The sequence below is a fragment of the Amia ocellicauda genome, chromosome 12 (assembly GCF_036373705.1).
Source record: "Amia ocellicauda isolate fAmiCal2 chromosome 12, fAmiCal2.hap1, whole genome shotgun sequence".
Lineage (NCBI taxonomy): Eukaryota > Metazoa > Chordata > Actinopteri > Amiiformes > Amiidae > Amia > Amia ocellicauda.
In genome coordinates, this window is record NC_089861.1 from 2,898,043 (window position 1) to 2,920,306 (window position 22,264).

General features: G+C 41.7%; 1 protein-coding gene across 3 annotated transcripts in view; it reads right to left on the reverse strand.

Annotated features, from left to right (window-relative positions):
* LOC136764218 (LIM domain-binding protein 2) overlaps positions 1 to 22,264 on the reverse strand; it is an 86,760-nt gene that overhangs the window by 25,712 nt on the left and 38,784 nt on the right. For all 3 annotated transcript variants that reach the window (XM_066718072.1, XM_066718070.1, XM_066718073.1), the window contains exon 3: positions 12,324 to 12,496. In XM_066718072.1, coding sequence (XP_066574169.1) covers positions 12,324 to 12,496 — 173 coding nt within the window. The remainder of the gene's footprint in view (positions 1 to 12,323; positions 12,497 to 22,264) is intronic.

Genomic DNA, 22,264 nt, shown 5'->3' on the forward strand with positions numbered 1-22,264 from the left:
GCGTGTGTTTGTGTATGTGTGAGTTTGTGTGTGTGTGTGTGTGAGTTTGTGTATGTGTGTGTGCGTGTGAGTTTGTGTATGTGTGTGTGTGTGTGTGAGTTTATGTATGTGTGTGTGTGTGTGTGAGTTTGTGTATGTGTGTGAGTTTGTGTGTGTGTGTGTGAGTGCGTGTGTGTGTGAGTGCGTGTGTGTTTGTGTATGTGTGTGTGTGTGTGTGAGTTTGTGTATGTGTGTGAGTTTGTGTGTGTGTGTGTGAGTGCGTGTGTGTGTGAGTGCGTGTGTGTTTGTGTATGTGTGTGAGTTTGTGTGTGTGTGTGTGAGAGCGCGTGTGTGTGCATGTGAGTGTGTGTATGTGTGTGTGTGCGTGTGTTTGTGTATGTGTGTGAGTTTGTGTGTATGTGTGTGTGTGTGTGAGTTTGTCTGTGTGAGTGCGTGTGTTTGTGTATGTGTGTAAGTGTGTGTGTGTGTATGTGTGTGTGTGTGTGTGTGTGTGTATGTGTATGTGTGTGTGTGTATTTGTGTGTGTGTGTGCGTGTGAGTTTGTGTGCGTGTGAGTTTGTGTATGTGTGTGAGTTTGTGTGTATGTGTGTGTGCGTGTGAGTTTGTGTGTGTGAGTGCGTGTGTGAGTTTGTGTGTAAGTGTGTGTATGTGTGTGTGTGTGTATGTGTGTGTGTGAGTTTGTGTGTGTGTGTGTGAGAGCGCGTGTGTGTGCATGTGAGTGTGTGTATGTGTGTGTGTGCGTGTGTTTGTGTATGTGTGAGTTTGTGTGTGTGTGTGTGTGTGTGAGTTTGTGTATGTGTGTGTGTGTGTGTGAGTTTGTGTATGTGTGTGAGTTTGTGTGTGTGTGTGTGAGTGCGTGTGTGTGTGAGTGCGTGTGTGTTTGTGTATGTGTGTGAGTTTGTGTGTGTGTGTGTGAGAGCGCGTGTGTGTGCATGTGAGTGTGTGTATGTGTGTGTGTGCGTGTGTTTGTGTATGTGTGTGAGTTTGTGTGTATGTGTGTGTGTGTGTGAGTTTGTCTGTGTGAGTGCGTGTTTGTGTATGTGTGTAAGTGTGTGTGTGTGTATGTGTGTGTGTGTGTGTGTGTGTATGTGTGTGTGTGTATTTGTGTGTGTGTGTGCGTGTGAGTTTGTGTGCGTGTGAGTTTGTGTATGTGTGTGAGTTTGTGTGTATGTGTGTGAGTTTGTCTGTGTGAGTGCGTGTGTTTGTGTATGTGTGTGAGTTTGTGTGTATGTGTGTAAGTGTGTGTGTGTGTATGTGTGTGTGTGTGTGTGTGTGTGTATGTGTATGTGTGTGTATGTGTGTGTGTGTATTTGTGTGTGTGTGTGTGTGTGAGTTTGTGTATGTGTGTGAGTTTGTGTGTATGTGTGTGTGTATGTGTATGTGTGAGTGCGTGTGTGTTTGTGTATGTGTGTGAGTTTGTGTGTGTGTGTGTGTATGTGTGTGTGTGTAAGTGTAAGTGTGTGTATGTGTGTGTGTGTGTTTGTATTTGTGTGTATGTGTGTGTGCGTGTGAGTTTGTGTGTGTGCTTGGTGTTGTGTCACCCCTATTTGAAGGCTGCTCTTACATGCATACATATATACACACACACAACATTCAGTGTAATGCATTCACTCAAATTCCTCTTTGTATGTTCAATTACAGTAAAATGCACCTTTATTTCATTACCTTATGAATCACAAACGCTATTAAAAAGGAAACGCTGTACATGTACTGTAATTAATTTAGAAACACGGAGGGGGGAAGAAACACTGTCAGTCAGAGGTTCTGCAGTGGATAGGACTGGGTTTTTTCCCTCACTTATGCTACATCTTATGGCATGGCGAGGTAATTATTGGGAGGAGGAGTCGGTAATAAATCATAACTCGGATGCTGACCCAAGACTTAGAAGAGGAAGCACTACGGTGGTATTTTTAACGGGTGGTACAAGGATTATGTTATCAGATGGCAGGTTTTAAGTTCACAGACAGGGAAGAGTGCACAAATAACACTAAACAAAAAGCACATCACATTGGAATGATTGGTGAACTTAAGAAAATGTGAAAAGATAAAGCTTAAAATGATGGAGATCTTCTCCACTAGACTATATTTTTAAACCCTTAATTTTAGTTTAAAGCTGTATACGTTATAGGAACATCTTAAAGCATTAATTGAAACATGGATAAATAAGCAATAGAGTATTAAAAAGGTACATAAATAGAGCATCACATAAAAAAAATCTTAATTTCAACTAAGATGCGTGGCATAAAATTACAGCACCAAAATTTGAACAAGTTTATACAATCATTGGTAATTTTAGATTAACCTGCTGGAACACAATGGTTAGGCACATCTGAATTTGACTTAATTTGAATAAATATATTAAAATAGAAAATACACGTCAACAATCATGATCACAGAAACAGTCTTGCTGCTAATGTTCAGAGGAACGTTTAAATGAATAACGTGCAAAATCTACGCATCGCAAATGAAAGAACAAAAATGTGATTGATTAATTATCATACTTTACAGTAATATAAATCGCTGCATTGGCTGAGGTCATTAGCAGAGACAATGGGACCCTATGTGAGCAGATCATTCATCGTAAGCGCAGGCCGCTGTAAAGTGAAACGTATGAGCTGGTTATGGGTTGTGACTCAGACTCGAAGAATCCGATAGTATCACGTAAAGTGTTCCTGCGTTAAAGAAAACCAATATATCGTAAAACGCGCAATAGTCACCGGTTGATTTGCGTAATCATGTGAACAAAAGCTTTACTGCTCTTACAAAATGACAATGTTTGACAAATAAAGGAAATCGATACAGTTTCTAAAGATGCATAAATACATTTGAAATTACCTTCCACAACATATTTACATCAGCTTTTATAGTTTTTGCATCTTTCTTGTTTTCAGTAACTATATATACAATATATTAATAAAAAAATAAAAAAATAAATTAATAAAAACATGTGATGAGACCGGCTGCTATTTGAGACTCGGCGAGTATTGCAAGTTTTAAGATATTGCTGTATATTTGTATTGCTGTTAATTGTAGTGATTTAACAAACTGTCAATTGCAACATAAACAATGCATTAATGGAGTATAATGGTGATGGTTTGGTTAAAGGAGTATTTCCAAATTATTTAAAAATAAAATAAAAGCCTGGCCTATTAGCCCACTTCTACAATGCAGGAGTCCGCGATGTCTTTGTATTTATGAATGTTAATACATTGCAGTATACGAGTTAGTTGCCGGGGCTTCTTGCAGTTATTTGGAATAAACTCCGGGGCGTTTAATTGAAGTTTTACGGTATGCATTTAATACATATTTATTGGTGTGAAAAGTAAAAAATACAGATGCTGATAATAGTGTAGGTTAGTGCAATGCATTTTACAGCTATACAGCATACTTGACATCCTGCGTTCAGTGTTAAAACTAGCTACTAAAGTATATGTGTATCAATAACTACCATACAGAATGACATCTACAATACATTTACTTCCCACAGTGAGAATTCAGCCTCAGAAAACACCTACAAATCTGCAGGATTTTCTTTTAAAGGGATCAAATGCATTAGTCTCTTTAAAACAAATGATTTTCATCTCTCATAACCTTGGTATATAATATTTAATTTAGATATTGCACAACCTTGTTTTGGGGAATGTTATGTATACACAAAAGACTATGGTAGACACACACACACTTATATAGGGAGAGGAGGGAGAGAAAGGAGAGAGGGAGAGAAAGGCAGAGAGGGAAGAGGGAGGGAGAGAGAGGGGGATGGAAGGGAGAGAGAAAGCGGAGGGGGGAGCATTTCAGCTACAGCAGTACAGAAACAGTAATTTACAAATCTTCACTGTTTATAGAAATGCATTAGTATTCAAAAAGCTTGTTAGTGACAGGTTATAAAGTTGGCAACTGTTTATTTACATACACCTGCATTCACTATTTAAAATGCAGAAAAATAATTAAAAATAAGGGATATCAACTATTAATAATTATTCAATATTTTCCTTTATTTCCTTTTAGAAATAGCAGACGCTGTAAATCAAATTAGGCTCCCCTGTTCTGTTAAATATCAAATAATGTCCAAATACTAAATACAAATGATCTTGTTTTGGAGCAACACACTAGGTTACAATGTATCCAAAAAAAGGGGAAAATCAGTATCTTTCCGAAATAACACCTGAAAAGCATTCCAACAGTTACTTAAAAAACATTGTTTCCAAAAATATTTCCTTCCCAGTTTATAGAAACATGTTATAAAAAAAATAAAAATAAAACACTAATACCCATTCCAGTATAAACCAGTAATATATACTGGAAGCAATGCAGTCTAACAGAGGAATAGCTTGTTAAATGTCTAGTGCCGTGCAGTTTCTCCAGCAGTTTTTGTTCCTGGAGAAGAACTCCACAGCTGATGAATAATTTAAACCCACAGCCTGCATAAAGAGGAATGAATTTGAAAACAGAGATTTATTTTTAGGGGAGATGTAGGATCTTAAGATGGGAAAAAGTGTATGTTGCGAGTGTGAAGTAAGTTGATACTCAGACATGTGTGGGAGTCCAGATTCAGAACACAACAACACTGCATAACGATCGGGAAACTTCTTGTAAAAAGCCTTCTTTGAGAATACAAAACCAGGAGGAAATCATATTTCATTGTCTACGATTCTACTGTTCGCACACAACACCCGGGAAGACGTCTGGAGATGCAAAATTTATGCGCGCCTCCTCAGGAAGTTAATTAAAATGGCTGACAGCTAGAACGTCGTTGAGTTCAAAGACAAGTAGAAAACTTTGCAACTCGGTCTACAGAAATAACTTTCCTGACTAATATCTAGAATATTTTAAAGCAATATTTATGTTTGTGTATATGTATTCCATTCGTATCAGAATATCCTATATAAATTAAGGAGAAGATACACAAACAAGAAAAAGTAAAGTAAAAATGAGCAAAAAACACAGATCTAGGTTGTCCTGATTGGACTGAGTACTTTTTAAATAAGGGTGTTTGGGGAGCTGTCAGGAAGAGAGCCCAGAGATTACAAAACTCGATCATCTAACCTTCACTTCACAGGTGGTACAGAGACCCTCGGCAAACAGCAGGCGATGGATATAAAAACATCTGAAACGCCTGTGACAGGACCTGAAAGCCGGGTTCTAAAACAAGCTGCAGACAAGACATCTAGACACACAGCTAAGAGACACTGGTGCTTTTGTACGCAGAAGTCACAGTTCCTGGATCCCTTATGCAAGTTTACCCTGGTAAATTCACCATTGGATTGGAGGACATTTCACATTTCTTTTTTTACTTTCTATGGTTATAAGATGCCTTCACTGTTCTTTACTACACAGGTAATACCGCTGGGGATCATTTTAGCAGGGTTTTACATGTGATATATGCAAGAGAACTTCATCCTGCAGTTCTGGGATGCACTGCAGTAGACTGGCTGCATTCTAGATCATAATAACGTTCACCACACCAACAACACACACCAGGCTGAAACCCCAACAGGACAAATGTGAACTTTGATATGCGGTTCAACATCAGCTAATTCCCTTAACGAGGCGAGGAGCTTTAAAAGCAAAAGGCAAATGTGTGCGTGTACTCACACACGCACACACACTCGCACACACAGACACAAAGACACCCAGACACACACACACAGACAGACCCTACATCTTCATTTAACACAAAGACAAATCTCTAAACATAATCATCGCCCTCTGTGGGCAGGCTGGCTGGCTGCCGTGCCAGGAGGACTGGGCCCTGTGACCGTGGACAGCCGCTGACAGCCAGTCTGCAGCCTCCTCCTGCCGCTACAGGTTTACAGTCCTTGATAGCGACACAGCGGGGACGGGGTCTCTCCTGCGATGGGATGAGCAATCGCACCTGAGGGGTGGAGGGAAGGATGGGGAGGGACAGGGAAGCAGAGTCCGTCGAACTTCCGAGCGCCGTGTTAAATGGAAGCTGTTAAGAGCCAGAGCAGACGATGTTGCTCGCAGAGACAGCGGCCACAGTCCTCGGGTTTCTTAGACTCTCCGGGGGGGTAAAGGACTTACTATAAAATGTGTCATCATTTCATCCATTTATAGTGACCGCTTCATCCAGTGCAGGGCCACGGAGAGCCGGTGTCTAACGCAGCGGCAGGGGACACCCTGGACAGGATGCCAGTCCCTTACAGGGCCGCACTCACACACACACAAAACTACAGGGCAATTAACTGTAGCCAATCAACCTAATCAGTATGCACACTACAGCCCTGCATTTCAGCCCTAGCCCGACGGGCCCTGACTTATTTACAACCCTCGGGCCGGGGGGCTTCGGGACAATTTTCACGTCATAGTTCATATGGGGGCCGGGCATTGGGCCTGTTTTAGGCTCCTCCTCCTTTTTATATTTTAGACATTCATTAATTAAAAGAAACTATGAGAAGTTGATGACGGTAAAACAAACATAGAAAGTCGTTTTATAACCCATCACACTGACACGCATGACAGTCTGCTCACGCACACACACGCACACAGGTTTCTCCCGGAGAGCTGCTACCACGCCTGCGCAGACTGGCTGCGCAGCTGGAAGATACAGAAGAAGCAGGACTGACTGAAACCTCCACTGTGGACGCTGGGCTTTTTCTCCACGATGCTCTGTAAGAGACTGTTCTTCTGGCTGTAACCATGTTAAGACTAGGAGGCTGTCTTGTTTTTCGTTTGATTGGACTTCATTTTCATTAGTCTTACTGTTGGAAACTATTGGACATAAGAATGGCCATGTTCTGTGGTGACGCCTTGATTTTTGAGGTCAGATAACCTGCGTGTTTTATTTGATGTGTTTAGATCGTACAGCCTGTTCGCTCGTTTTTCCGCACGCCGTTGCGAGCAGCAGAGCAGCCTGGTCAGCTTGTCAAAAATGCCTTTTTACTGTGGTGGTGATAATAAACATTTAAACTAACATTGTGTGATATGCTTGAAGTGTTGTATATCTATGGATTTTATTGTAGGCAAGTCAAGTGTTGATTTGAGAGGCTAAATTGATCAAACGTGATCAACTCACTGTCGGCAGCTGGACGCTTGGTCGTCACTTTAAAAAACAAAAACTTTAATTTAACAAACAAAAAATGCTCCAAACATTTTTCTAAATTAACTTAATAAAGAAACAAAAATAAATAGAAGTACTTTGCCATTAAAAACAAAACTGAACTATTTTAATGGCTGCAAACATATATAGGCTATAGTATAGGTATATACTAGTATATAGGCTGTGTAATGGGAACAAAAAAAAAAAAAAAAAACACGGGCTCCAGTCGGACTCGGGCTGAGATTGTGATAAGCTGTCGGACAAGGGCCGGGCTGGGGCCTAGATTTGGGGCCCGTGCAGGGCTTTAATGCACACTTCTTTTTGTAAGACATGGATGTTATTAGGCAATGCTCTTCAAAGGAATATTATACACATTTTCAAGATTCACCAACGGAGCAGAGAAGTTTTCATTTTGTTAAAAAAAAAAATGCAGCCCAACTATGAGGTGACTGTGTACACGGTGTTTTAGGTGTTCAGTTAAACTGCATTGATACACCAGATTTTAGAAAATGCAGAATGTGTGTGTGTGTGTGTGTGTGTGTGTGTGTGTGTGTGTGTGTGGGCGGGTTTATGTGGTTTAAGGTTACAAACTGGTAATTACAAGGTTATTATGCAAAAAAAAATCCCCATAATTCAAATCGCTTAAAAAACATACTAAATTATGTTTTTTTGAAAATGTAAAAATGCAGAAAGTTTTTAATGAGGTTAGGTTTAGGGTTAGGGGATAGAATCTATAGTTTGTACAGTATAAAAATCATTATGTCTATGGAGAGTCCTCATAATGATAGTGTATGTGTGTGAGTGTGTGTGTGTAAGGGGGGGGGGGCGCTGTGTATGTATATGTACAGTACTGTGTAAAAGTTTTAGGTAGGTGTGAAAAAATGCTGTAAAGTAAGAATGCTTTCAAAATAGACATGTTAATAGATTATATTGATCAATTAACTAAATGCAAAGTGAGTGAACAGAAGAAAAGTCTACAGCAAATCCATATTTGGTGTGACCACCCTTTGCCTTCAAAACAGCATCAATTCTTCTAGGTACACTGCCAATTCTGAGCTGATGGCACTGCTGGATATCTTCCGATTGTGAAGGGTAGTAAGCATGATGGGTCTCATCTGCTGCAGCACGTTTCCTTGGCCGACCACTGCGTCTACGGTCCTCAACGTTGCCCGTATCTTTGTGCTTCTTCTAAAGAGCTTGGACAGCACATCTGGAAACCCCTGTCTGCCTTGAAATGTCTGCCTGGGAGAGACCTTGCTGATGCAGTAGAAGTACCTTGTGTCTTGTTGCTGTGCTCAGTCTTGCCATGGTGTTTGACTTTTGACAGTAAACTGTCTTCAGCAGCCTCACCTTGTTAGCTGAGTTTGGCTGTTCCTCACCCAGTTTTATTCCTCCTACACAGCTGTTTCGGTTTCAGTTAATGATTGTGTCTCAACCTACATATTGAATTGATGATCATTAGCACCTGTTTGGTATAATTGTTTAATCAGACACCTGACTATATGCCTATAAAATCCCTGACTGTGTGCAAGTGAACCAAGAAGAATTGATGCTGTTTTGAAGGCAAAGGGTGGTCACACCAAATATGGATTTGCTGTAGATTTTTCTTCTGTTCACTCACTTTGCATTTAGTTAATTGATAAATATAATCTATTAACATGTCTATTTTTGAAAGCATTCTTACTTTACAGCATTTTTTCACACCTGCCTTTGCATGGTACTGTACGTCACTGCTTTGCTCACAATAATGCTCCTCAATGGCTCTGGTAACTCTAACAACAGCACTCAAAGGCACTCACACTTGAAGGTGTAACTTAAAAGCCTTCCTTTACGTTTCCCTCTGACCACGACTCCTGCGCCTGCCTCGGCCAGTACGGATAAATGGCTGCTTCCACAGTAAGGCAGTGAGGAAGACACACGCACACGCACACGCACACGCACGGCAGTGGAGTTCATGGCTGGGCAGCAGTTGGGGGCTGGAGCGCCGCGGTCCTCCGTGTGAGTCAGGCGCTCAGCTCCAGCGTCGGGAAGATCACTCTGCTCCTTTCCCTGGGATGGCAAACGCTGCCGGCTCAATTACCACCGGAGTATCGAGTTTGTCACTTCCCTCTCACATTCTGAATGAACTGCTGAAAGCCAGTGAGCCCAGGCTTATTAACTCTTGCTGGGCCCCTATACTTGCTCCTGCATTTATTCCAAAACGACTTCTCCACTTCGGCCACAGAGGAGCTTTCAAGGGTCGCACTTCTCCCAAGGCTCCTGCAGGGCTGTCACGATTCATCGAGTAACTCGAGTAATGCGATTAAAAAAATCCTCGATTAAAGCGTACTGCCTCGAGGCTTCTGTTAACCCCCAGAGCACTGAGGACCACATAATGATCATATGAAACCTATACATCACAAGAAACGTAACACAGACATTTTTCATTCTTTCTACAATTCGTTTATTTTTGGGATGAATGCAGACGTGCATTAGCAAAGAAACCTATGTTACACCATTTTTATTCTCAAAAAAACTTTGTTTTTAAAATTAACCCGGCTTATAAACACCTAAAAGACATGTATACGAATTCCCAAAATGTTCTTTGTAGAATACAAGTAGCGCACCTGTCTAGAAGCCCCGCACAACTACACAGCAAAACAACAAAAACAAAAACTAAAATCGGTCTGTGTTGAACAAATATAAAAGCAGCTTTAAATTATTACTATTATTATTATTTCTTGGCAGACGCCCTTATCCAGGGTGACTTACAACATAAGTGCAATACAAAGTGTGTATGTATTGTTGTTGTCATTATTTCTACCACTAATATTTAATCATAACAATAATAATAATAAATGTACATTGCTTACTCTGCATTGATTGCAAGTGCGTGTGTTTGGCTCGGCGCAGATGTGATCTTTCTCCTTTGAGGAGAAACACGCCGGTCAGGTTTGCGGTGTTGAATACATCTCTGACTATTACTACTGTGTATTTAATCATCTTAGCAGCTTTCTTTTGTGTCAGTTCTGTTATTTGGGTTGAAAAGGAGATTCTGATTAGAAACTACTAAATCTGTACCTTCGCCCCCGCACATTTACACCCTTGTGATAAACTTCTGCCCTCCCCCCTTCCAAATCGCTGTCATATCGGTCTACAGTACTGAACAATTGTGCCCAATTAAAAGTTTACTAAAAATTGCTTAATTAAGTTTTATCGGTCTCAGAAGCAGTAAAATGTTCAAAACATCCCCCAATGTACTCCTTTAAAAGTGCTCTCCTTAATTTAGCACTTTCAGAGCGCCGCCATTTTTTCATCTCCCAAGAGACATTTTTTATTTTTAAACAATAAAAAATGTTTGTTTTAAAAACACTCACGAAAAATCTCTTTGCTATTGGTTTAGAAACACTAAGGCAAAACAAATGTGTGCTTAACACACATTGACACTTTATATTGAAAACCAAGAAGAATGTTGCAATAAAGCACTTTAAAAAACTTTTTTGTTTTTATTCGAACAACTCGATTGATCGTCAGAATAATCGACAGAATACTCCATTACCAAAATAGTCATCAGTGACAGCCCTAGACTCCTGTCTCTTTCACACAATAATGACTGCAATTCCCCCTGCACTAATCTATGAATCAACATCAGAGCTCAGAGGAAGTGTCACCTATTTTTTTTTTTTATATAGATATATTTATATATATATATATATATATATATATATATATATATATATATAAACACTTGCTGAGTTCAAAATAATGACGTCACCGACCTTGTTGGTCCACCGAGGATCTTTTAAGGAAACATCCTGACACACATCATTCGAAACAGTCATAAAACAGCTGTCAGAAGCTGTACACAATGTCTCTACTAAAACAAGTTGGTTTCACATTGCTTGCTTCCTTGAAAAAAGACAGACATCTACACAGACTGCTCAGACAAAAGAACCGCAGGCCTGCGTTTGACAGAATAATCATCTCATGCATGTTATACCTTCAGTGATTGCGCATTTGCTGCATAGTGTAATTTAAACACAAAATCCACCAATTTGAAAGCAATATACGAGAATTAAGCAATATACAAATGCACTGCCCTGCACTGCCCTTGAAGAGTATACCAACGGGCCCCTCTTCTCACTGGGGAATACTCTCATCATGGGTTTACACCACAAATACTTGAGAAAAGGCCAGGCAGGCAATATGGAAAGCCCAGGCCATTGCCTCCCATGTGCCTTAATGGCAGAGCCCACACTCGGGCAAAGACACTGCCACAGAACGGTGTGTGTCTGGGTGTGAGAGAGAGTGAGAGAGTCAGAGAGGGTGTGAGAGAGTCAGAGAGGGTGTGAGAGTGTGAGAGAGAGTGTGAGAGAGTCAGAGAGAGTGTGAGAGAGTCAGAGAGAGTGTGAGAGAGTCAGAGAGGGTGTGAGAGATTGAGAGAGTGTGAGAGAGTCAGAGAGAGTGTGAGAGAGTCAGAGAGAGTGAGAGAGAGAGAGAGTCAGAGAGTGTGAGAGAGTGAGAGTCAGAGAGTGTGAGAGAGAGTGAGAGAGAGTGAGAGAGAGTGTGAGAGAGAGTGAGAGAGAGTGAGAGAGAGTGTCAGAGAGTCAGATAGAGTGAGAGAGAGTGAGAGTCAGAGAGAGTGAGAGTCAGAGAGAGTAAGAGAGAGTGAAAGTGTGAGATTGTGTGAGAGAGAGTGAGAGAGAGTGTGAGATCTCACTCAACTGACCTACGCTGAACGTTTTCTACATCTTAAAAGCAGCATTTCGATTCTAAAATAACCGAATTCGAGGCCAACTATCTTTAACTAACACCAAAGGTTATCCTTTTACAGAGAGCTACCATCGAGACAAAATGAAGGAGAAGCTGCATCCATTGCTGTCGTCTTCTTTACAATTTTATTCTTCTGCTAACAGGCCTCGCAAAACAGAATGTATTACTTCACTTAAACCCACATTCGAAATCACTCGTTTCCAGAAACAAAGGCCTCCCTCCACGATCCTTCACTTACACCTCCATATTCCCCCTCCCATCGAAACCAATGCTACCCTCCCAATCAACAAGAGATCTGCTTCCTTCGCTTTTAATACATTTTTGTTCATCATTTCCAAATAAATAAGTCCATCCCATGAAATCCCAAACTACCCTTCAGAGGACAATACGCCAATCAGCTCTCTTCTGCGCACGTACATTTAAAAGTGCACTAAAGCAACAACAACAACAACAAAGCTATAAAATAAAATGCTGTGAAACTCTCCCTGCTGGGATGAAAAGGAACGGTTACCTTCGTAAACATTGGTTTTCCGTGCTGCGTCACCATGGTGCATTGATCGCAGTCCACCGTGATGGAGGAGTTGTGGAATGTCTCCTTGGAGTGTTTGAGGATGTAATACAGGTCTGTGACGCCTCCCTCGAACACCGTGCTGAAATACCGAGGGATCAGCGTTCTCCCAATAGCTGTGGGGGACGAGAAAAAGACAGGGATTCACTCACCGCCCAATTAGGAAACCGCCACCCCTGACAGTGTCTTCATTGCGTTACAGCTACCAAACTTGTGGTCCCATGTTCCTACAAACGCTTTTCAACTCTTCTAATCCCCACTCTCCCCATTTAATCCCATCCCGCAGAACCTGGTCCGCATTTTATTAATCTGATGGTCCGAGGCTGTAATAATCACACCAGTCCCTTTTAATGTCTGCATTTAAAACAATCTGATGAGTTTTATTTGTATTTTTTTAACACTAAACGGCAGAGACTGATCCTCGGCGTCCGAGTCAGATCAACGAGGATTAGGGACGCAGCTCTCGGACTTGGGAAAGAAAGAAACTGTGACTGAGTTTGCCTGGAAGTTGTGGAGTCTGGAAGTACTAAATAGATACATAAGCTAATAAAAGCTGCTGCTGGCAGATTTCAGCACACCGAGAGATGTGAACTGCGCCCCAGTTTGGATGTGTAAATGAAGGTCCCCTGTGGAAAAGAAACAAACATGATGCAACCCTGAGCCTGGGAGCTACTCTCATTGTTAATGCATTCGAGACTGGAGGCTCGGGGAGAGGGGGAGGGGGAGAGAGGGAGAGGGAGAGAGAGAGAGGGAAGGAGGGGGGGAGGGAAGGAGAAGGAGAGCAAGACCCCTCATTATAGCCAAAGGCTGAGGGAGAGAGGGTGGTGGGAAGGGGAGGGAGAGAGGGAGAGGGAGAGCGAGAGAGAGATCCCTCATTATAGCTGTTGGCTGCTTACAGGAGAAACACCTCACTGCTTCACAAGTCTTCAGCACACACCTCAGAAAAGCGAGATTAAAAAAACGAGCACGGCGTTCGGAGAAAACCACAGAGCGGTGTACTTAGCTGTGGGGCCGATGCTCTGTTGTATTCTTACATTTATATATATATATCTTGGTAGATTTAGAGTTTAAAAAAGTGCAATGTAGTGCAACCATATGGTCGTCTAATTACTAATGATTGATAACTCGCTAAAGAGACAGGACAGTTTCAATATGATTCGAAACCTTGAGAACAGCTGGTTACACAAGGCCCCTTTGTAATGCTCGAAGCCACAATTCAAAATCCTCGTTTATTTTCCTTTAAATGCCCTTTCTTTATCTGCCTGTTTTTTACAATTGTTGTTTTGTTTGTAAGAAGGCCCTTGTTGATTGGCCAAGCTTCAGAAAGCAAACACTCAAGAGAGGGGATTAGCAGTCACTTGTTTCGTTAAGCATCCAACGTAACATACGCCTCTCAAGTAATGTGTATCCAAACACGCAATTTACAAATAATTAACATCATGTTAATTAGTCACATTAATTTATGCCACTTTATGGAATTGTTTCCTCCGAGTCCTCAGGAACACTGCCAGCAGTTTGAGCCAAAAGACTGTGAAATTGCGCTTGAAGAGAGCGCGGTGACGGCTGGCCGCGTCCCTCTCAGCGGCGCACGAGGCAACTGGGGGCCGAAACGCCACAGGTGGGGGACAGTGGAGAAGCACTTGCTCTGTGACGGACCTTTGACTGAGGAAGCCAACACCAGTCCCACCCCTAACCCACCCAGTGAGTGCACACAGCACACTAACACTACAACACACTTAGAGTAGAGTATAACACATGTACACTTCAATATACTTACACTACAGTACACAGCACATTTACAGTAGAGTACACTTACAATACAGCACACTACAACACACGTACACTTCCGTATACCTATAGTATACAGCACATATTGAAAGATTTAAATCGGTTTTGCACTCTTCCACCAAACAATTAATATAAACCTCTATTTTCATCTGCATGATCAGAGGACCACAGAGACTAACTAGAAACATACCATTCATTATTTATTTATTTTAAAAAATGCTTAACACAGGGCAGTCCTGTTCGGCACACACTGATAAAGCATTCATTTGAGCACCGACCACACGACACACTCAGAGGCCGGAGGGAAGGACGGATATAAAGGGAGGAGCTGAACGCAACGCGGCAGCCTGGTTAAATACAGCGGGCTGCAATTTTGGGAGACTGGCGGTTTGATTGGTTGAGATTCATTCAATGATTTACAGTTGCAATTAAAACTCCAATTAAGAAATAAATTGGTTCAGTCTGTGGCAATGCAAGCGTAAGTGGGACAGATGACTGTCGCAGGTGGGGAGAATTTCTCTCTCTCTCATCCATATGTAAGAGCGGGCTGCTCAATATGGTAAAGTACCAAAGTTTAAGTAAAGTTTTTTTTTTAATGACAAAAACACAAAGCTACTAAACTGAAACAGGTGTAGGGCCTATATAGCTATGTATGTGAGGATTGTAAAATTCAACAGTCCCTTTCAGGGTATTAAACCAACACGGCTCCTCTGTGCTCCAATAAGCAGAGATTGCTGGAGGGTCCCGGAGGAATACAGTTCATGGGCGAGAGGACAGGACAGAACTAAGGCAACGCTGCCAAGCAGCAGAGGGGGGACCAGAGAAGAGCTGTACTACAGGTACTGGATGGATTACTACAACATCTGGCCGCCCACTCTCCTCCAACCCACGCCCTTGTACTGTGCCAGACCAGCGACAGAGAAAGGCTGCAGGAGAGTCCGGTGAAGGAACCGTCTGCATTAGCAGTTCTTGCAGAACCAAAGCAAAGCAGTGTGTAAATAGAGATGACAAAATCCTGTTTAAACATGGATGAGTGAATAAATAAAGGTATACATACATACATATATAAAGCAAGCAAGCAAGCAAGCAAGCATAGGGACCAGGTGGGTAGTATACGTCCTTTTTCTCGAGACACGTTCCTTAAGAAGCAGCATTTTGCTGTGGTACATGGTTCTGTTCCAGCACGAGCCTCTATGATCTAGCGACTTCTGATATCTGCGGCAACAGAGGGACAGATATACTGCAGCCTGGAGAGAGGAGGAAAAGGCTGAGCACAGCCCTCGCCGTATACTGCCTAAACCAATTAGCAGTGCAGGAAATCCAGGTGTGCCAATAGCCACTGGGTCATGAATTGGGTCTCGGCCAGTTCTGCAAAGGTATGGCACTGCAGGAGAGTGAGGACTGACTGGAGGTAAAACATCACTTGCCAACATATTTCTGATAACAACAGGGGTGCGCACCGAACGAGGTTTAGAGTATTTAAAAGATTCATAATAAAAGTCTCTTCATTCTTTTCTTGACATACAGAAGCCAGTTAAAGGTAGGTGCAGGAAAAGTGTTCATATAAGGAATGAGTTTTGAGTTGAGATATCTGTTCAAAATAGTTCAAAAAAAGTTCAACCAACATTTCATCCAAAGTAAAGCAACTTCTCTGCACACAAAAATTCACTCTAGAAAACTAATAAACCTGTGAAATTGCACCTACATTACCCCCAACAGTGCGAACATAAACTGTGAATACAAACACAAAAACTGAACTGAAACTGCGGTCGCTGCAAATACACTTGCCTCCATTTGAAGCATCTTTATGTCTTGAAGTTTAATAATTGTTGTGAATTAAACTCTGCTTCTTTATTGATGGCGTGTTTTCACAGTTTGATGATCACCAATGCATCTAGAGGGAAAACGGCAGATTGAACCAAGGAAAGACAGGGAGGGTGTAAACTTTGGATCTGGAGTGTAAACCAGAAAGCATGTTGTCCCGGTCTTTGCAAAGGAGGGCTTTAATTCATTACCTAAATGTCACGTCCAAGTGTAACTCTACGCTGAAGGATGGCTCAGAAGCTTGATTTCAACAGTATGTGTTCCCAGGTGTGGTAAACACTGACTGGGAGCTTCCATAGCCGTCTCTAATTCTACGATCACGAAATGTACACACAGTCGCGAAACGAAGTGCGGTTGCATTTCTTCGAACGTAAAGATTGACTTCCGGTGAGAGTCAACTACTCAACGGCACTGCCGAGAGAACAACCATATTGCAATTCACAGAGAGCTGCTCTTTCAGACGCAGCCTCATTACTCGTGCTTCCCCCATTGCACGAGGATGGAACGGAATTAGAACATTAATTCTAGTTCGGGGGAGGCCTTAATATTTTAAATCTGCATGTTTATTTAAATTTTCCACGGGGCATCGAGGCGGGTTCCTCGAAACGCAGTGACAGCTCGGTTGCCCTCGTAACTGGTCGCATGCCGGTTCCCGTGTTCGGGGGGGACTCGGGGGACCCCGGTGGTGTACTCCGGAGACGCGCACCTAATAAGCAGACATCAGACATCAGTGGGGAATCCGCTATTCTCCCATTCAAGCCCATACTTCACTGTAGCGGTATACGCCGGAGTGCATATATAAATATTAAGCATTTGCTCTCAAACACAATTCCGTCTTTTCACAGTGCGTAACTTTTTTCTACTCCTTCTTTTAATGTCTGTGCGGAACATGACAATCTGAGAAGCAGCTGAACTGCCCGTGTCGTTTTATTGAACGCTGAAGGAAAGGGACTGACGAATGTGTTTCTGGGAAAAGGCTCAGCTTTCTGAGCGTTTTAACTTGGGTTCTAGGTACAGCGCATATAATGGGAGATTTTCATTTCAAACATGGCTTACACAAAGCAGTTCTCTTGTTTTCTTTTAACAATGAGAAAATCAGCCAACCCAGGCAGTATTCATCCCTCTAGGGACAGTTACTCTGAAAACTTGTAACCAATATAGTTGTTTCCAGCAACTCTCACAATTCACTTGTTTACACTAAACTTTTTCTTCTTTTGCCAGATGAAGTTGAGTTTACGATGTAAGTTGTGTGTGTTGTGCAGGAGCTCATTATAGTATAGTAGCAACAGTAGAGAAGATTAATTGAGTATACAGAGTAGGCAGTATATGTATCAGAGTTACAGCTTGAGTAAATCCTTTAGCAATCTTTGGAAATGTCGGCCCATGAGTGACACATCTTTCGACTTCCACTGTATTACAGACAATCTGAGGATTAACAGCAACAACATTACTTTTATGTTAATCATCACCAGTCCCCAGGTGACTTCCTGGCCACTCTGCAGAAGCGCAGGTGTGAATCTACGCAAGCACTCCTGGGGAACACGCTGAGCTGCTGGCTTGACAATACTGCCCTCAGGTATTTAGCAGATTCCGCCCGAAGACAGAAGGATCCCAGATCGAATCTCAGAAACCCCCGGCAGCGAACGATGAATGAACAGACACGGGTGAGATCCTGCAGCTTTCCAAATCTGAGAAAAGGTGCATTCCTGGACAAATACAAAAGCTTCCCATATAAGCCATGCTTTGCAGCTCAGCACAGTTAAATCCATGTTAAAAAAAAAAAAGACTGAACCTAGGTCCACAATTGAATGATTCTATTTGAAGGAATGAATAATGTATTTAAAGAATGACTGAATGTGCGAATGAGTGGATACAATACCTACACTTCCCTTTTACTGGGACGCTCTCTAGGAAAGATCAAGGTCAGCCAGAATGGATGTGTTGCTGCACATCTTTAATCACAAAATAAAACTCAACCCAATTTGCAGTCACACACAAGGCGACCTGGGGAACACGTCAGGGGAGTAATTTGTGATTCCTATAAGTGATCAATTACAGTCCAATTACACCACTGACAACTGACACTAACAATTCCAGAATTCAATAAACGAATCATGCTCTGCCAGGTTTGTGTGTTGCTTTTTGACTATTACAGCACAATATACCTGATTGTGCTTCTTTGTGTATTACCTGCTGTACATGTGATCGAGCATCAGAGCTCGGGCGAAGTGCGCGTCAAATGCAGATGCTATTCCTGTGGCATTCATACCTCTCACTAAGTCCTGCAACTAAAATGGTCAAGGTTTTTGTTTCCTGTACAGGTTTACAGTGAACTAGCTAGGAGGCCATAACGCACGGTGTGATGACAGGGGTGAAATAATGTCGACACTCGAGTGTGTCTAGTCGGAAACTCTGAGGACCGATCGATTGCTCCTGCCGCAGTGTGAGCATAATGGTCCTTAATTGCAGCAGAACTAATTGTTCCAAATTACCGCTATTTCACAAAGCGTGTTTATTCTCAGCAGCAATTATTTGCAGTGACTGACTGGGGTGGCCTCGGTTGCAGCGACTCGCCCTGTGAAGCAGATTCCACTTTCAGGGGAAGGTAAGGGTTAAAGAAAAGAAAAAAAACACCAAAAAAGAAAGAAAAATACACACACACAGAACCAGAATATCAGCATTATTGCTCATACCCCAGAATATGAAATATTAATCATGCTCATGCAACTTTAATTTTTTTTTAGCATACAATTTTTATCACACTGTTTATGCCATTTTCAAGCGGCTCTTTCTTTCCTTAACGACACTGTGCCTCATTAATTTATCAATGTAAGAACATAAAAACATTAATACTTAATATTAACCCTTTTACTTAATAATGCAAGACTCAAACTGATTAATTAAGGGTATAATTAATAAGCCAAAATGCTTACTTTATAGTTTTTATATTTTCTTTTTTCCCCCAGAGTAAAGCATAAGCATCAAGATTATTATTTTCTAGTTATTCCATTTTCTCCTCTTTTCCTAAGGCTGTGCAGTCTATTCATTCAATGCTTTGTATCCCAAGCTCGGCGGAAGGTGTGTTTAAGGATTCACAATAACATCTGTGAGACATTCACAATGCACAAGTGTTGATAAGCGTACAGCCGTTTAGCTTAATTATTATGACAATGTTAAAAAGGAACAAAAAATAATGATGGACCAAAAAATGTACCGGAAGAGAAACTTCAGAGGGAGAATCTAAAAATTAAGCTAAAGAGCATCAGTCAGGAGCCAGAAACTATGTTTTTAAATCCAATAATTACGGCAAGTTTACGATTATTATTGTTAAATTATCAAACCAATTTTCCGATTAACAGCACATTTCAAATTAGTATTTAACTCATTTCCATTTCCGCATCTATGAAACCTATCCTGTTGATTTTTATAACGCATTTATGACCCTGATTAGCTCGAATTGTTCTGGAAGCTCTCTCTCTCTCTCTCTCTCTCTCTCTCTCTCTCATTACTGATCTCATATCCTACAAATCGTATGTCTGATAGATGTTTCCGATTTCCATAAATGGGATCCACAGGTTAGCACAGAACCACGCTAATCTTCTTATCCCTGCCCTGAATTTGAGCGCGCAGTGCTTATTATATCCCGGCCTCTCCTGCATTTCCTGATTTATTCCATATCGAGTCTGACCCTGGATTCTGCTGACACCCTGGTTGGTTTATGTGAGCCGAGCGATTTAATAACCCCAGGCTGGAGTCAAAATACAAGCAAACTTCTTACAGGTAATATTAACACTGTCCCCCTTTTTGACAGAAAGAAACGTTAAAACTAAAAACAAAAAAAACATCATTATGTATCCAGAATCAAAAACGAAGCGTCTGATTTTATTCTTCGACCAACAGACCATAAATAGGGAAATGTAAATAAGGTGAGGTAGTCACTTTTTCCACACAGATTTTGCTCAAGCCACGCGGTTCCACGAACTGAAAGGAAATCACGAAAACAGGCCTCTCTCATGCATTTGTGTTTTCTCCTCAAACCTGGTACAGAACTGCCTGCAAGTCATTCTTTTTTAACTGTCAGAAACGGAGTAACTTCTCCCCCCCACGCGCACATACATACACACACACACACAGACACGCAGACACACACGCACACACAGGCAGACACAGGCAGACACACACACACGCGCACACACGCGCACACACACACACAGACATGTGCACACACACATGCACACGGACACGCAACACACACACACACAGACACGCGCACAGACATACACACAGACACACATACACAGACATGCACACAGACATACACATATACACACAGACACACAGACACACATACACACATATACACACAGACACAGACACACACACCGCATCACGCAGACAGATCAGTCACTGAAATGCGCAGTACTGTACTTGTCACCCTCGTTCACCCTGATACCGTGCTCGGCTTCACATGAATGCCGCTGGAGGAAACTCGACTGGAGCACCGCAGCCCCACAGTCAATATCTCAACAGGCCGGCTCCTCTGCGGAGACGGACCCGAGCCCGATCCACGAGGTATCGCAGCGGGGAGCCCCCAGCGGCACCGAGGAGGGAACAGGCGTGGAAGGAAGAAAAATCTCAAATAGTTATTAACACTTAAAAAAATCCGTATACTATTCATGTAAAATAGTCATATTTGTGAGCAGGGCTTGTTGTAAGTGTTTGCTTGCTTGTTCTCTTCCAGTACAGGCCTCTGTACCAACCAAACCACGGCCCGTCTGCCCATCCGTTCTGTCCAAGGCCTTTGGAAAATACAGACATCTCCCACCCTCCATTCAGTCGCACCGTTACGTGTGCAGAGCTACGGTTCATCCACAAGCTGTCCGCCGATTTCCCTTCTCCTTAATATGATCTGCTCTGGAGTCATTTGCATGCAGAAAACCACACGGCATGGTTCTCCCTGTGAATTAATTTAACCCACACACGCAGACAGACAGACACACACACACAGACACGCTCACAGTACATTCAGACCTAGTACATTTCAAACCTGGTTTTCATTGCTAATCCTTTCCCGGCTCTCAGGGGACCATTATCTGCCCGAGGAATACACAACAACACACCACTGTGAGCACATTACCGTTAGCGCTTGTTTTGATTAGGGATTATCTGAAGCAACAATGAGGAAACTGGTTTGTCGTTATCATTGATTTCTGCACACCAGGAGTCAGACTAACATGAGTGGAGCTCAATCAAACCCGGAGACGGGCGATGAAATAATGCAATATAAACATTCACGATCTTAAATGAGTTCAGAGAGCCTTTTGAAGCAAACCGCCCCAACTCTAAATGCTCTTTCCAGTCATCCAGCTCTCATCCACTTTGTTTCGCTACTGTGTTTTTGTTTCTAATCCAGGTTGTTGTTTCTTTCTTGTCAGTCGTGTCATTTTAAACATAAGAAATAAAGTTTTTGCTACATTTTCCTTTAAGACTGACTTTGATCATTCTGCATCCATTCACAGTAACGAAGCTCGATCCAGTTATATTCAAAGATATGGTATTCATTTCCCTTGACCGTTATCTGTTGATTTTAAAATGTTTTTATGTTCCGTGCTCTACTATGAAGGAACAAATACACATCTATCTTTTGTTGTATTTGGAGGAGAAATGTCTGCATTTGCAATAGTTGGTGGTGAAAAATACGTCCGTCAGGGAGTTCTGAGATGCAACTGCACAGCATGGAAAGTGCAGTTTTGTTGGAAAGCATAATGCTAATATACATCCATTTGTTTTCGTTTTTTACACCAGTTTCTTGTCTCACACCAATGTTTCAAGTTTGACGGCAAGGTTTTGCAGACATAAGTGTCTCAAAATCCCCTCCACTGCAATTTGGCTGAAGAAAGCAAAAGCCCCTCATTCAGAAGTACACAGCGCTGACCCAATTTTACATCCACACATCTGATAGTGTTAAATACAGTGCATTACTTGTGTACCTACCAGAAACCTCGGAAGTATTTCAATATATATGATCAACTAAAACAATGATTGTTATATTCAAATATTGATTTTACAAAAACACATTATTTGAAAGTATTTCAAACAAATCTCACAAAACAAATATTGAAAGTATTGACATATATGTATGTGATTTGAAAAAACATAATATATATATATATATTAAATGTTTCCCAAATACATAAATAATAACCTACAAAATAACAAAACCTGTTTATTAGTCTAAATGTACACAAATGTATCAAGTCTTGTAATTACCA